The sequence below is a fragment of the Eretmochelys imbricata genome, chromosome 2 (genome assembly GCF_965152235.1).
Source record: "Eretmochelys imbricata isolate rEreImb1 chromosome 2, rEreImb1.hap1, whole genome shotgun sequence".
Classification (NCBI taxonomy): Eukaryota; Metazoa; Chordata; order Testudines; family Cheloniidae; genus Eretmochelys; species Eretmochelys imbricata.
Window position 1 is genome coordinate 60,320,478 of NC_135573.1, and position 16,745 is coordinate 60,337,222.

A 16,745-nucleotide genomic window follows, 5' to 3' on the forward strand; every position below is an offset into this window, starting at 1 on the left:
GACTGGGAGTGCTCCAGCCAAGGGCTCCTACAGTGCGCCAGGCTCCAGCTGCTAGTCCCAGCGTGGGCTGGGGAGGGATGGGACTTCCTCTTCCCCTGCGGCGGCTGCTCCCAGAGCCGGGTCAGACCCATCTCCAGGAACCTTCCACAGCTGCAGGAAGCTCCACAGCTCCTGGCTGGGAGCCCAGCTCTGAAGGCAGCGCAGAAGTGAGGGTGGCTGTCAGCCCCCAACCCGAGCAGGAGGTTGGGACCCCAGCTGTCAAACCCTAACCCAGGCAGAAGGCTGCCATGAAAACCAGGACATATGGTAACCCACTGTCCATACCCTGCAATCTTCACTTCTGCGCTGTTGCTGGCAGTGATGCTGGCTTCAGAGCTGGGCACCCAGCCAGCACCCACTGCTCTCTGGCTGCCGAACTCTGAAGGCAGCGTCCCGCCAGCAGCAGTGTAGAAGTAAGGGTGGCAATCTCACAACCCCCCTACAATAGCCTTGCAACCTCTGCAACCTCCTTTTGGTCTGGGACCCCCAAGGTAGCAACACCATGAAATTTTAGATATAAACATCTGAAATGGTGAAATTGACTATTTTTAAAATCCTATGACCATAAAATTGACCAAAATGGACTGTGAATTTGGTAGGGCCCTACTTATTGTACATAGTCCAGTTACTTCAGTAGATCTTGAAGAAGCATTTGTGTCAATATCGTCAGTCTTTCAGGTTTTCAATTTTAATATTAGAAGGAATTTTACTTTAGAGCTGATAAATCTATTATGATTTATGTTATTTTCTCACACAAACTCCACCTCATGTTATCTATTGTCCGTTTCTTTTACCAATTCCTCCTGAGTCAGGAACTATGGTTTATAATAACACGGAATTCCAGTCATTCCCCCTTGTAATCACATTGCTGCTCAAATCATCTTGTGTTATCACGCCTTAACAGGGCACATTTGATTATAAGGCATAGAATGGTCACATGAAAATTCCTTCCCGAATATTTTATAGGTCAGCTTGCCAAAAATGTAAAAAAAAAATCACCATCATGACCACATAGACGTCTAATATTTTCGTTTCATTTTCAGTACTGGAATTATATTGACATTGTTAGACTAATAGAACTTGTTCAGAACCATATGTGATGAATGTTAACAAAAAAATGTTATCAGGCAGCTGGTAAAATGGGGTATGGAGTCCTTTACCTCTCAGAATCTACCCCAGATTGATAGTGACTGAAAGTTAGTACTGACTTCATATTTGATCTCACACAGTAGCCTGTGTGAGATAGTGATCAGATACCACAATGATGAGCACCACCACAGTGCCTATAACAAGAGATAGTAACCTTAGTGTAGTTCGTAAAAGGCATGCAAATAACATAAAAAACATCTGCACAACGAATAAATTTTTTGACAGTTTCAGCAAAAATTCCAAGGATTGAATGGGCCTGGAGAACAAATTACCCTCTTATCCTAAATTAGGGTCCCTGATTGAAGTCCATTGACAGGATAGTACATGGAAACCACCCAGACTTGAACGAGTTCTACAGATAAACAAAGGACTCTAATCTTCAATGCTGTTAATCCCAAATCTTTCATTAACATTGCATTCACTTTCAAAATGAGAAAAATGACACCATCAAGTAATTTCTCATGGTTTAAATGTCTTTGTTCCCACTTCGTCAAAATAGCCTCGTTGAGGTTTTTCACACAAGTTTTCCCTATTAATTTTGGCCTTTTTCATTTACCAAGCTAGTTTTATTTATTTCCTATATTTAACATATCTGAAAATATATGACCATTTTTAACAACTTGAATTTCTGCACCATCTTGTCTAGTCAAACTAGCTTGCCATATACACCAGGGTCTCTTGTGTTGTAATGTTTGTAATTGTAGCTAGTTGCCTCTCCAAACATAGCATAATACATTGCATTCTGTGGGCCTCACAAAAAAAGGCCCTGATCTAAAGATGTGATAAATATTTTCTGATCCTATTAATTTCAAGCGGTAAAATTTTTAAAAGCATGAGGGATAGATCCACAAAGGGTCTTAAGTGTCACAGTGCTCGGCCTTCCATTGCCTAATGTTCTTGTGCTGTGCCACCCAGCGAAATCCACAGCTCCACGTCAGATGCCTAAGACCTCTATACCTAGAGAGGCACCAAAAATGGGATCCACAAAGGCCAGCATGCTGAGCAGAGAGCTGCCTAAGATAACCAATAGGAAATACATATGAGTGGGATGTGGCCTAAGCCCTAGCCCTCAAAGGGAGTTAAGCGCCTAAGTCTGGGTCAGAGGGAGGCACCTATCTTCACTGGATTCTCAGTCATGAACCTTCTCTGGAAATTAGGCACCTAATCTCTTTCTTGCAAAAAACACAGAAGGAATTGACGCCACTGTCCTCTTTATAACTTTTAGCCCACTGGTTAACACATTGGCCAGGGATCAATTCCCACCTCTTCCTGATGTGGAACAGGAATTTGAAGTTGTACCTCCCTCCTCTCAGGAGGGTGTTCTAACCACCAGGCTATGGGGTATTTTGGGGAAGGTGTCTCTCAATCACTTCTTTTGAAGCTCTTCCACTGTATATAGAGACCCAGATTCCAGTCCCCCTCCTCCAATGCGTGTTTAATAATTTATACATTCTGGAACTGCTTCAGTGTAATAAACTGGTCCCAGAATACCCCATAGTCCAGTGGTTAGAGCACCCTCCTGGAAATGAGAAGACCCAACATCAAATCCTTGCTCCACATCAGGCAGGGGAGGAACCAAATCCATGCTTTGAAAACCAAAACCCTACAAAGGAGTCTCAAGTTGGATACCCAAAGACTGAGTATCCCAAATAACTGGTCACTTGTGAAAATGTAAACATTATAATTATTGTGAGGTAGATCAAATATGGGTCTGAAAACCAAACCTTGGACAAAGTCACTTCAAAATCAATATTTGTGCCAATAAGCACAGCATGGTTGCTAAATGGAAGCATAGTCTAGTACAGTTTTACTACCGCTTTCTCTCTTTTTTTAATATTCAAATATAAAAGCAAAAGACATTGGCCCACTGATAGTTTTACATAAACAAATGGACAAAAAGGCTACTCTGTAGATCTTATTTCACTCCACTGTCTGTGCTTTTATTCTCCTTGTCATAGCCAAGTCGAGACTTTCCTTTGCCATGATAATAAGCAGAAAGTTCAGAGATCTCCAAAAAAAAAAAAAAAAAAAAAGCAGGAAGTTTGCTGTTTGAAAGATTGCCCCTTCAGGGGAGATGGGGGAGGAGAGAAAAGAACGTCAGGGCTATTATGGAAGACCCTCTGCAAAACCAAGCAGATGACTTGAGATTTGTTTATCCCAAAGAGGCCTTAAAGTAATGCTGTTGATGCTGGGTGCAAATGGGAAAGGGAAGAAATGTTATGATGTTTGTCTTATCAATCCATAGTGAAAATAGTGCTTTCTTTGGCTCTATCAGAGGATAACTTCAGCAGAAAGCAAAAGTTTCTGCAACTACCTGATTTGAACCTAACAATAAATCATGTTGTTAACATTGATTTTAAGACACAGAATGAAGCTAAAACTTACTGCTAAAACATACTCTAAGATACTCTTTTAAACAAGAAACCGTTCCTTCAACTCTCCATCCAACCACTACATTACAAAGGCTGGTTTAAATTGGAGAATATGGGGGTAGAGGAAGGGGTGAATGCCACATGTGGCTTTAATACTCAACAGCTGCTGTAGATCAGAACCCCCCTTTGCTCTTTCTGTGACCCCCCCACCAGAATACTGTGTTTCAAGGGTTATTGTAAATAAAAGGACTGTACTGTGCTGCTGACTGAACAACGCAGGGAGACTGAAAAGATCGTTGAACAAAGTGTACCTGAATCTCACTGCACTCTATTCTTGGATGCCAGTCCAGATCAATTGTTTGTCTCGTGGTAAATTCCCTGAAAAAGCGCACCTAGGGCCAGCCATTTACAAGCAACTTCGCTTCAGTCTCTTTAAAGCAACAGAGAAACAACAGCTACTTGCGATCAACTGATTGACACGGGAAAACTATTTCACCCGGCTCTGCCTCCGAGCTTGTTTGTTTGGGTCTCTCGCCCTCTCCCCCACACGCGACAGCCCCAATTCCTTGGTGTTGCCCCCCCCCCCCCCCGGTAAACCTGTGAGGGCGGGAAGAGGGTGCTGTTCCTGTTCAACAAGTCACTTGTTCCATTAGCCACCAATGAACCCAGCTTCGTGAAACTTAACTCACCGACACCAGGAACTCCAAAGTCCCCACATAGTCCCGCTCAGTCTTCAGAAGCTCGTTCAAAACGCACACCCTGAGGCGAAGCTGTTTCTCCAGGTCCTTCCCGCTTTCCCCTTTCCCTTCCCCTTTGCTTTCTTCTGTCATTGTTCCCCAAAGCGAAGCCTCGCTCCCAGCTCCTGCTTCTCCCAGCTCCTCTGCTGTTTGCAGCCACCAATAGGAAACGCTGCCTCAGTGTTTCCTCTAGCAAAGTTCAGATGGGACAACAAAAGACCCCACTCAGTTACATAGCGCGGGGCTGGTCTTCCGTGGCTTGCAGGCTGTTAACCAGACTCGCTCACTCTTCCACGGCTCAAGAAGTGGTTTGAGGGCCAGAGGAGCAAAGCAATAAAAATGCGTGTGTTCTCTTCCAGTAAGGAAGGGGGAACAGCCTGTAGGAAATGAGTGGTCACCGGCTGCCTGCTCTCCCAGCGCTCTGTGTGACTGCGAGGTGGGAAGGCTTCAGCAGCAGCAGCTCGGGCAGCTTGGACATTAATCAAAAGCTCTGTGTCCATGTGACTTCGACCCCTTCCCCCTGAGCCAAATCTCAGGAAAAAGGAAAGGAAGCACAACCTTGGGAAAGATTGCGTGCCAGCAACTGCCTGTTTCACACACACGCTGTGCGCTTTAGTCTGAGGCTAATTGGAGATCTCCAACTCGAGAGGATAAGAATTCACTTTAAAATGTCCCAGGCTCGCTAGACTGCTGGGATTCAGGCTGTTGTTTATCGCTTGGTAATAAGCAGCCAGAATGTGGTTTCTTCAACCCACGCATCCCCCCCTTCATATATAATTATAAACACACACATTATACACATATGTATATAATATATATTATAGCTATACGTTTTATACTCTGCCGCGTACAGGCAAATACCTGTGTCTCTGTGTGTGCAATCGTGTTGTATCCACTCATATTTTATATTCAACATTACATACACAACCAAGCACACTATAAACATACACAATAGTTTGGCTGGAGTTGTCCTGTTTTAAGGGAGCTATTAAATCTATCCAGGCCATGAGGCTTGCTCTTTGCACTTGGAAGTTCAGATTCCTATAATAAATGAAGACACTACAGGAATCTGACAGGAACCTTCACAAACACATTGTCATAAATATAAAGGGAAGGGTAAACCCCTTTAAAATCCCTCCTGGCCAGAGAAAAAATCCTCTCACCTGTAAAGGGTTAAGAAGCTAAAGATAACCTCGCTGGCACCTGACCAAAATGACCAATGAGGAGACAAGATACTTTCAAAAGCTGGGAGGAGGAAGAGAAACAAAGGATCTATGTCTGTGGGTGTGCTGCTTTTGCCGTGGATAAAACAGGAATGGAGTCTTAGAACTTTTAGTAAGTAATCTAGCTAGGTATGTGTTAGATTATGATTTCTTTAAATGGCTGAGAAAAGAACTGTGCTGAATAGAATGACTATCCCTGTGTGTCTTTTTTTGTAACTTAAGGTTTTGTTTAGAGGGATTTTCTATGTTTTGAATCTAATTACCCTGTAAGGTATCTACCATCCTGATTTTACAGAGGTGATTCCTTTATTTCTATTAAAAGTCTTCTTGTAAGAAAACTGAATGCTTTTTCATTGTTCTAAGATCCAAGGGTTTGGGTCTGTGGTCACCTATGCAAATTGGTGAGGACTTTTACCAAACCTTCCCTAGGAAGTGGGGTGCAAGAGTTGGGAGGATTTTGCGGGGAAAGATGTGTCCAAACTACGTTTCCCAGTAAACCCAGTTAAAGTTTGGTGGTGGCAGTGGAAATTCTAAGGGCAAAGGGTAAAATTAATTTGTACCTTGGGGAAGTTTTAACCTACACTGGTAAAAGTAAGCTTAGGAGGTTTTCATGCAGGTCCCCACATCTGTACCCTAGAGTTCAGAGTGGGGAAGGAACCTTGACACACATCCATCCTGTAGATGTGGGGTGTTAAAATGTAAGTGCATGTCTTAGTGAACAAATATCACCTTCACTTACAGAGGGGTCAAACTCAGACCTTTAATCTGAAACACCCCCTCCCCCATGCTGAATTTTGTGGGTACAGATGAAAGGTTTGGGTCTCTCAACCTGCGTGTAAGGTTTGCAACCGGAAACAATATTCAGAGACCCTCTTTTTAGGTTCCTCGTTGAGGTGGTATATTTCCGACCAGTGTCCCAACAAGAGGGAGTGAAATGGAGCCTCTGGACCTACCCATGCCCTCCACCCAAGATGCTAGTCCTCTTAGTGCCTAGAGGAAGAAAAGGTGAAGAGACAAACCCACACAGCGTCTCTCACCTTTCCCTTCTTGCTACCCAAGGGAAAAGACAAAGACAGCCCTGCCTAGGAGGGTTCAGCCTTAGTTGTGAGAGGAGAGTATAAGGCTCCCATAAAAAAAAAAACCCATCTCCCAAGTAGTGGGTAGAGAATACATTAGTACAGCAGTTCCCCCCAACTCCTTTCTCAGGTATTGGGAGCCAGGAAGGCAGCCACTATTAGAGGCAACATTTTTTGTCCACTCCCCTCAGATATCTGCTGGTAGCTTCAGTAATGGTGCCCACATTAAGGCAACCTGGGGCCATAGGCACACCATGACACAGGGCCCCCATTGCTCTGTCCTCCTCCCACACACACACTTGAAGTAGCCTTGGCAAAGAGACCCACCCCTTCCTAGAGAGACAGGGGCAGCAGCATGGGGCTCTCCTGTCCCCTGCGTTCCAGGTGTGGCAGCAGGCGACCCTCCCCTCAGGGTGGCTTAAGACATCCCCTTTCACCACCAGCCCCAGAGAGAAAGGAATAGTAGACAGCAGGCCCTGCCTCCTTGGGAAATGGGTAACTGTAAAAGGGGTTCATGAATTTGTGATTTAATAGCAATTTAAAAAAAAAGATCTTCTTTAAATGGTCAGATGATCCAGGGCCCTCCAGCTGTGCACACAGCCAACAATGGATCAGTGCATTTTTATTACTCCTACCCTCACCCTCTGTCTCCTTTCTTCCTATTACTTGTTACCCCAGCTTGTCTAAAATCAGATCATAAACACAGAAGAGCAAAGATCATCTGGGGGCAGTACAGTCTCATGGATAGGTGCCAATACTGTAATTCAAAAATAGGGGAGAAACCCAGAGGTCCAGGGGCTACTTAAACATGATGGAGGGGTGGCTAGGCCAAATTTGAGTAGCACTGCAACCCTGTGCATCAGGTCAAATTGCCAACCACCAGCAACTTGAGTGGCATTGAACTCTTGTTGAAATATGTGATAAAAGGTGTCCTGTGCTGATTTAGTATGGAATAAACAATATTTTAATTAAATAAGGGATGTCCCCCTTATAATAAAAGGGTGTTGGCAGCCCTAGACTCCAAAGACCTGGGTTCTAGTCCCAGTTCTGCCCCAACCTGCTGTGTGAGCTTCAACAAGTAGCTTCACCTGATTCTTCTCAGATGCTTTTCTATTTAGATTGCAAGATCACTGGGGCACAACTGTCTCCCACTACATGTTTGTACAGTGTCTAGTAAATGCAGTCCCAGTCTTGGTTTGGTCCTCTGGGTGCTACTGAAATATAGATAATAAATAGGGACTATGTCTTGCTGTGTTTGTATGGTGCCTGGCACAATGGAGCCACAGTTATGAGAGGATTTTTGATATTACTGAATCCTAATGTAAGAATGAATGCTTGCTTTTGCCAGTGCCATGGCTCAGAGTGGGGCTGCTAGTGCCATTACCACCTTGAGGAAACACGTTTGACCACAGAGGAGTTCTTTAGTCAGCTACCCAGAAACTAGGTTATCACAGGTGCTTCCCAGCCCCCCATCATGTTGTGATAACATAGACCTCTAGATGAACTAGTGTGAACATCCCACTCTACCCCACTGCCATCAGTGGGAAGGGAGAAAAGCTAGTATTCCCTCTCCACATACACTGTTGAGCCACTAAGTGATATTAATGTCTTCCCTATACCCAGGAGGGGACATATTCTCAGTCAGCCTCCAAGCCACGAGCAAACAGGCAGAGGAAAAAAAAAAAAACAAGTGACTCTCTGTTTTCTTTTCTCTCGTGTGCACAATTTAGATATCCCCATCACAAGTTGTATCATGAGCCAGCATTCAGAGAGAAGGCTCTGTCTCCTGTAAAGTAGAGAGTTTACTCCGCTAAGACACTAGGCAATTGTATAGATACATGTTTATGGGACATTTGTATGGTGCCTCTGGCAGTACCTACCCAACCTCCTGGGATCACGCTGCTCTCAAAGAGCTTTGGTAGTCCTACACGCATTAGGCTGAAGGAGTTATGACAGGATTCCTGATTTAATGTCACTACTGTTATAACAATCTTCTTAGCATGCAAATATGCTTCAGTCTGCCTGCAAGTATGTTCACAGAGCATTTTCAGGTGCATTAGGGTTATCTTGTCTAGAAGAACTCAAGGGAATAAGGGAGCTGTCTATAAAGCTCAGTATAGGTGGGAACTGAACCATAGCACACACTATAGAATTCCTGTGGGATCTACTGCTACCTCTGCCTGTCCATGGGAAAGGTGATACGAGCACAGATGCTGATGAGGAGCAATAAAAAAAGTAATCCAAAACCCTGGATTCTTCGATCTGTCTTATGCCTCTATTCTCTCCATTGGTCAACTGAAAAGGAATTGTGGCCAGCATCGTCAGGTTATCCATTCCATGTCCCCCTTTAGCGCCTCACAGAGATGCTAGATTAACTCTGGAATCAGCCTGAGTTTCTGAAACATCAAGTGGCCTATAGACTATATGAGGGGAATAATGGTGCCTCATTCTCTGCCCCTCTTTCCTGACATCTCTCTCTGATCTGCCTTGGGGTGGGAGGGGAGGAGAAAAAAACAAAATACAACCTGCATATTGCTGCTTATTAGTCAGCCCCACTCCCACCCTCCCTATTCCCTACTTAACTCCTTTTTTCATCCACAGCCTTTCTCTGCTTCTCTTTAAACTAAAATGTGTGTTATTCACTTGTTCTATTTGCAGCTTTTGGCTGGGAAAGAAAACAGCAGCTTCCTTACTTTCAGAGTCATTCAAAAGGGTTCTGAGTTTGCAAAACAGCCACTTCCCAACACTGTAGCCACTGCCACTGGGCAGAATCAAGCCTAGCAGGCCAGGTTAAACTAACACAAAGAGGCACAGGTGAATATTCAGCAGTTACTAGGAAGCTACATTCACAAGATCCTGTTGTATACAGAAGGCCTAAGCTGTAGACTAGGGGTAAAATTTTCAAAGGCATCTAAATCACTTAAGAGCTTACATCCCATTCACTTTCAATAAGGCTCAGGCCATGCCTATGCTACAGGTGTTACAGCAGCACCGCTATGGCACTGTAGCTATGCTGCAGTTCTGCCATAGTGAAAATGGTTCCTACAGCAACAGAAGGGGGTGGTTCTGTCATTGCAGAAACTCCACCTCCCTGCGTGATGGTAGCTAGATTGACGGAAGCATTCTTCCATTGACTTAAATGCATCTACACTGGGGATTAGGTCGTCATAACTTTGGCACTCAGCGATGTGAATTTTTCACACCCTTGAGTGACCTAGCTATGTAAACCTAACTAAGTGTAGACCAGGTCTTAGGCTCCTAAGGGCTAGATCCACAAAGGGTTTAGGCACCTAACTGCCACTTTAGGCTCTTAATTCAAAATGTAGATCCTCAAATGCCCTGCTTAGCTGCCACCTAACCCCATGGGCACTTAAATTCCCATAGACACCTACATTTCTGACAGTGAGCATGTGCACAGCTGCCTAAGTCCTGATAACCTATGCCAATCTCACGCCTAAACCAGGGCAGGATACCCAAACTAAGCATTCCCCCGACCTATCTTGCCTGCATGGCCTGAGCTAGGAGGCACATTCAGGGGCTTCCCTACACAGCATGCCTTTTGGATTGGGCACCACAGAAAACACAGGAGATGGTGATGCCAGGCAGACAGCAAAATGACTCTAGCTCAATGGTTAGGGTACTCACCTGGGAACTGGATGTGGGAGAGTCAGGTTCTAGTCCCTACTCCTGTGACACTTTTTTAATCCAAAGAGGAACAGCTTGAACAAGATAGACAGAGAAAGCCCCATCCCAAAATACCCTGTAGTGAGGGTGTTTACTTGGTAGGTGGGAGATTTGAGTTCAACATTTAAGACCCAGCTCCTCTCAGGCAGAATGGGGATTTGAACCCAGGTTTCTCACTTCCAAGTTCAGTGCGGTAACCACTGGACTACTGGAAACAAGGGGAAGCTTGAAAAAGGACTGTCATGGATTAGGTGTCTAATTCTAGGAGAAGGTTCATGGATGTGAATCCCAAAGGGATTCTCATTAGTTCAGATTTAGCCACCTAAAACTCCTTGAGGGGGGTGAGGCTTAGTCACTTCTTGTTGGCTAGCTTAGGCAGCTCCCCTCTGAGCGTGCTGGCCTCTGTGAATCCTGTTCTTAAACTCCCCACACATTGAATAGAGGGCCTGGGAGCCTCACTCAGGGCTGTGGATTCCAGTAGGCAGCAGGGCATCTAAAGTTAGGCATTGCAACACCGAGCCTAAATCTCCTTTGTGGATCTAGCCCCTTAGTGCCTATGTCACTTTTAAAAATGGGACTTCACCCTTTAAGTAACTTACACCTTGCAACTATGAATGGCATAATGCCTGAATACTCCTGAAGATCTGGGCCTTAGGCTCTTTTGAAAATTTTACCCCAGAGCCGACTTCTGTTAGAAGCCTGATACGATCATTCAAGCTAGATAAAGGCTCTGGCAAAGCCATAGGGGTAAAAGCCACATTTAAATGTCCTAAAATACCTGTCAGACTGTAAATTTTACTGGAGAGACTGTATAGTTCTTAGCTCTTTTGTTGTTAAATGTCCTGTCCGTCTGTCTGTCCTTCATTGGCAATTTGCCTCAGTCATCACTTATTAGCGGATGGTGTTACTCTCACATGACACATATTTACATACCACAGCAGAGGCATGACTTTGTTTCTCTCATTTAGTACAGTCGCCTCAAGAAGGGTTTTTATTTTACACATAAAAAACTTTTGCTGGCTTTAAAGATGTACCTCCTCCTTTTAATGCACCTTATCCCAAACAAAATTAGTATCCCTATTATTGTGTATATATAGGTATAATCACTTAGAAGACAGGTTTCAGAGTAGCAGCCGTGTTAGTCTGTAGTCGCAAAAAGAACAGGAGAACTTGTGACACCTTAGAGACTAACCAATTTATTTGAGCATAAGCTTTCATGAGCTACAGCTCACTTCATCGGATACATTCAGTGGAGAAACTTAGAAGACAGATCTCTTCATAGCTATCCATGACTCTCAAAACAGATATTAAACATGTATACCCTGAGAAGATTCTTAAATGGAGGAATACTTTGTATAAAAGCTCATAATGTGCAACACTGGACAAGCCCCAGCACCAAGCCCAACAGCCAAGACAGTCCTTAGAGTCGATGGGAAAGTCATCTGCGCACATGTACAAAAGACTGTAAGGTCATCAGGGTAGGAACTGTATTTATTGCTTCTGTTTTTACAGGACCTACCCCAAGAGGCCCACATCATAGTTGGATACTGTGAATACAACTACAATATAAATATTAAATAATAAAAATGTATACTAAGAAATGAAAGCAAAGCATAGGAAAGAACTATGAAAACTATAATCTTGTTTTTTCTGCAAATTACTGTAAGTAACCACAATATTCCTACATAGACTGGCCAACACACCACAGAACCATTCTTTCTGTGATCCTATCAGTCTATTTCATGAACCCCTTAACTTCCGAAGACTATCAAAGCCATTTTGGGGCTTTCAACAACTGTTTCCCTCAATAAATGCCACCCACGCTTCAAGCATCCCACTTGTTTAACTAACAAGGGACCAGATCCCATGATATGTGAGCACTTTGAAAGGACACTCAGCACCTCTGAAACCTAGGGACAAAACAGGGTGTTACTGTGCAGTAACTGAAATCTAGCTATCATCCAGCTTCCTCTAGGCCAGTGAAGTGCAAGGTCTAGGCCATGTAAGAGTTACAAACTGCACGTTTGGCCATAGCTGACAAGGTCTCTTTGTCACAATTTCTGTTTTGACAAACATCACCATCTTAATAAAAAAGCATTCCTTTTACTGAATATTTTGGTCTCAGCATGATTCAAATTTACTTCCTGGTAAGGGTTAGGATAGGGAAATAACACTGGTTAAAAATATATACATCCGTACATCTTGGTGGTAGAGTACACCCTCACTTTGAATAGGTGCACTGCATTTATAGATTTGGTCACATTAACTCAAAAAAAATGTAGCAAAAATAGAAAAGGTTCAGAGAAGGGCATAAGAAAATGTTTGCAGAGATGACAATATATGAGGAGAGAATGAAAACCTTAAGGCCCCAGTTCTGCAAACACTTACAATAAGACCAAGAGGACTACTCATGTGTTTAAAGTAGAATCTGAGTTTAGGACTGTTTAGTTAAAAAAAGAGAAAAGCAAGAGGAGATGTGGTCAAGAGATGATGATACAACTCCAGTCAGGCTTTCCAATCTAATGCCACCTCCTGACATAAGAGCAAGGGTGAAACTCAACAAAATTAAAAAGGAAATATATCTAAAACAGGTAAAAGGAGGTACTTTTTAAAATCTGTTCATGACCTGTGTTACCATTTTGTGATTTATATATAAATTGGGGGTGGGGTGGGTGTGAGCGATTCTCAATTTTGTCTTGAAGAGAATGAGGATAGAAGGGCATATTCCTCCACCTATTATGGTCATCCTCAAATATACAGCCCATATTTGGCAGGAAATATGTAAAAGAGATATAATATTACACCACTTACATTACCTTTCACCCATAATGTCTGTTTCATGTAGTTGCATTATATTAGACACAAAAAGCTACATTAAAAGACCATTAAGTTTGCAAAGTCAAATACTCAAAGCTAAGAAATGCCAGAATTAAGGTTCCATGTGCAATCTAAATTCATCCCTCTTGTGCAAATGCATTAGGATACAGTCTTTAATCTCATGATCACATAGTATTTTTTCCACAGAACTCCTGTCTCATTCAATGCATAGAAAGACCTGCTCTGGGGATGAATTGGAGCTTCTTCGAGTCACTAGTCCTGGAACCCACAAGGGGGAGCCAATTCTTGATTTAGTTCTAAGGGGAGCACAAGATGTGGCCCAAGAGGTGAATATAGCTGAACTGCTCCGTAATATAGATTGTGATGTAATTAAATTTAATGTCCTTGTGGGAGAAAATACCAAAGAAATCCACCACAGTAACATTTAACTTCTAAAAGGCAAACTATACAAAAATGAGGAAGCTAATTAAATGGGAATTAAAAGGAATAATCACAAAAGTGAAATGCCTGCAAGCTGCCTGGAAACTATATAAAAACACTATAATAGAGGCTCAAACTAAATGTATACCCCAAATAAAAAAAATAAGAGAACCAAAAAAATGCTAGCAAAGCTGAACAACAGAGTAAAAGAGGTGATTAGCGACAACAAAAACATCATTTAAAAATTGGGAGTCAAATCCTATTGAGGAAAATAGAAAGGAACATTAACTCTGGCAAGTCAAGTGTAAAAGTATCATTAGACAGGCCAAAAGAGAATGTGGAGAGAAACTAGCAAAAGAGATAAAACTAACAGCAACAAAAGTTAAGAACATCAGAAGCAGGCAGCCTGCTAAACAATCAGTGAAGCCACTGGACAATCAAGGTGTTAAAGAAGCTTTCAGGAAAGATAAGGGCATTGTGAAGAAGTGAAATGAATTCTTTGCATCCATCTTCACGGAACAAATGTGAAGATTTCCCTCATTTGAGTCATTCTTTGGCGACAAATCTGAGGAACTGTCCCAGTCTGAGGTGTCAATAGAGGAAGTTTGGGAACAAATTGATTAATTAAATAGTAATACGTCACCAGGACCAGATGTTAGTCACACAACAGTTTGGAAAGAACTTAAATATGAAATTGCAGAACTACTAACTGTGGTATGTAACCTATTCCTTAAATCAGTCTCAGTACCAGATGACTGGAGGAGAGCCAATGTAAATGCTGATTTTTAATAAAGGCACCAGAGTTGATTTTGCAATTACATGCTGGTAAGCCTAATTTCAATACCAAGCAAATTGGTTGAAACCATAGAAAAGAACAGAATTATCAGACACATAGATGAACACAGTATGTTGGGAGAAGAGTCAACACAGCTTTTGTAAAGGGAAATCATGCCTCACTAATCCATTAGAATTCTTTGAGGGGGATCAACAAGCATGTGGACAAGTGGATATAATGTAGTTGGACTTTGAGAAAGCCTTTGACAAGGTCCCTCACCAAAGCAAAATAAGGAATCATGAGATAAGAGGGAAGGTCCTCTCATATATCAGTAAATGCTTAAAAGATAGGAAACAAAGTATGGCAATAAATGGCCAGTTTGCACCATGCAGAAAGGTAAACAGTGGGGTCCCCCAAGAATCTGTAATGGGACCGGTGCTGTTCAACATATTCATAAATGGTCTTGAAAAGGGGGTGAACAGTGAAGTGGCAAAGTTTGCGGATGATACAAAATGACTCAAGATATTTATGTCCAAAGCTGTTTGAGAAGAGTTCCAAAGGGATCTGACAAAACTGGATGACTGGGTAACAAAATGGCAGATTAAATTCAGCGTTGATAAATGAAAAATAATGCATGTTGCAAAAAAAAAAATAATCCCAATTATAAATACAAAATAAATTAACTGTTACCACTCCAGAAAGAGATCTTGGAGTTGTCATGGGTAATTCTCTGAAAACATCTGCTCTATGTACAGTGGCAATCAAAAAAGCTAACAGAATGCTAGGAATCATTAGGAAAGGGATAGATAACAAAATAGAAAATATCATAATGTCACTATATATATATCTATGGTATGGTCACACCTTGAATACTGCATGCAGTTCTGGTTGCCCCATCTCAAAAAAGGTGTATTAGAATCGGAAAACTACAGAGAAAAGCATCAAAAATTATTAGGGGTATGGAACAGCTTTCATACAAGGAGAGACTAAAAAGATTACAGCTGTTCAACTTAGAAATAAAACAACTAAGAGGGGGATGTGATAGAGGTCTATAAAATCATGAATGGTGTGGAGAAAGTGAATAAGGAAGTATTATTTATCCCTTCACATAACACGGGAACCAAGAATCACCAATAATATTAATAGGCAGTAGGTTTAAAACAAACATGAGGAGTATTTCTTCACCAACCACACAGTCAGTCTGTGGAACTCATTGCCAGAGGATGTTGTGATGGCCAAAATTATAACTGGGTTCAACAAATTAAATAAGTTCATGAAGGGTAGGTCCATCAATGGCTATTAGCCAAGATGGTCAGAGATGCGACCCCATGTTCCAGGTGTCCCTAAGCCTTTGACTGCCAGAAGCCGGGACTGGATGACAGTGGATGAATCACTTGATAATTGTCCTGTTCTGTTCATTCCCTCTGAAGCATCTGGCACTGGCCACTGTCAGAAGACAGAATACTGGGTTAAGTGGACTGTGATGGGGCATTTGCCCCACACTGGCCTCTAAGGGGCTAATGGAGCCCTAGGGAGGCTGCACAGGATGCAGCCAACTAGAGAGGGGCTGAGAGGAGTGGCCAGTCAGGGCCTGGCAGTCCCACAGGAGAAGAGCTTCAGGGCAGAGCAGGGGCAATTACTCCCTGGAGCTCAAGGAGGGAGGACTGGGTGCCTTGCGGGCAAAAAGAAGCTAGCACCCTGGACAGAGGAGTCATGCTAGCAGGGACCGTGGGAGCTAGAGAGAGCTCCAGGCCAGCTGAGGCCCTGAGGCAAGGGTGAAGAGAGTGTTGGTGGGGCCATGGGGAAGTGGCTGGACAATTGGCTGCAGTCATCACTGGGGAAGTGGCAGGACAGTTGGACTGCAACACTCTCCCCATGGAAGGCAGGAACACAGGTTGTGACATTGCCGTAGGGCTGTGTCATGAAGAGGATTCCGCAGTCCTTGGAGTGGCATGGGTCAAGAAGCAGAAGTGATGGCGGGCAAGGCACCACTGGGAGAGGGCATACCGACCTGCAGAGCTAATACCCAGGATGACCAACAAGAGGCGCCAGTGTGGTGGGTGGAGCCCTGTTACATGGACCCATGGTCTAAACCAGTATGGCCATTCTTATGTTCTAACGCAAATGAAAAAACAGAAATCCTCTCATGTGCCATCATTTTGACACACACATGGTTCACCAACAGGGCTGGAACCTTTAGCTCCTCTGTGGATGTATTTAATACAATGTTGAGCAGTGAAGAGGCTAACATTTAAGTGACTGTAAACACTACAAACATAAATGAGGGAAGTTAACATCTCTTCTCACACAATGTCTTCAGGCTGCCTGCACATACACCAAGTTAACGATGTAAGGTTAACATTGGAAGGGGGTATCTTTGCAGCCAGAAGGCTTTAAAAATAAATCCTTACTTCTACAGAATGTAGCAAAAT

General features: G+C 43.1%; 1 protein-coding gene across 1 annotated transcript in view; it reads right to left on the reverse strand.

Moving 5' to 3' along the window:
* The window catches only part of PREX2 (phosphatidylinositol-3,4,5-trisphosphate dependent Rac exchange factor 2), a 290,326-nt gene extending 285,936 nt beyond the window's left edge, over positions 1-4,390 (reverse strand). The window contains exon 1 of the mRNA XM_077808977.1: positions 4,250-4,390. Coding sequence (XP_077665103.1) covers positions 4,250-4,390 — 141 coding nt within the window. The remainder of the gene's footprint in view (positions 1-4,249) is intronic.
* Positions 4,391-16,745: the final 12,355 nt, after the last annotated feature.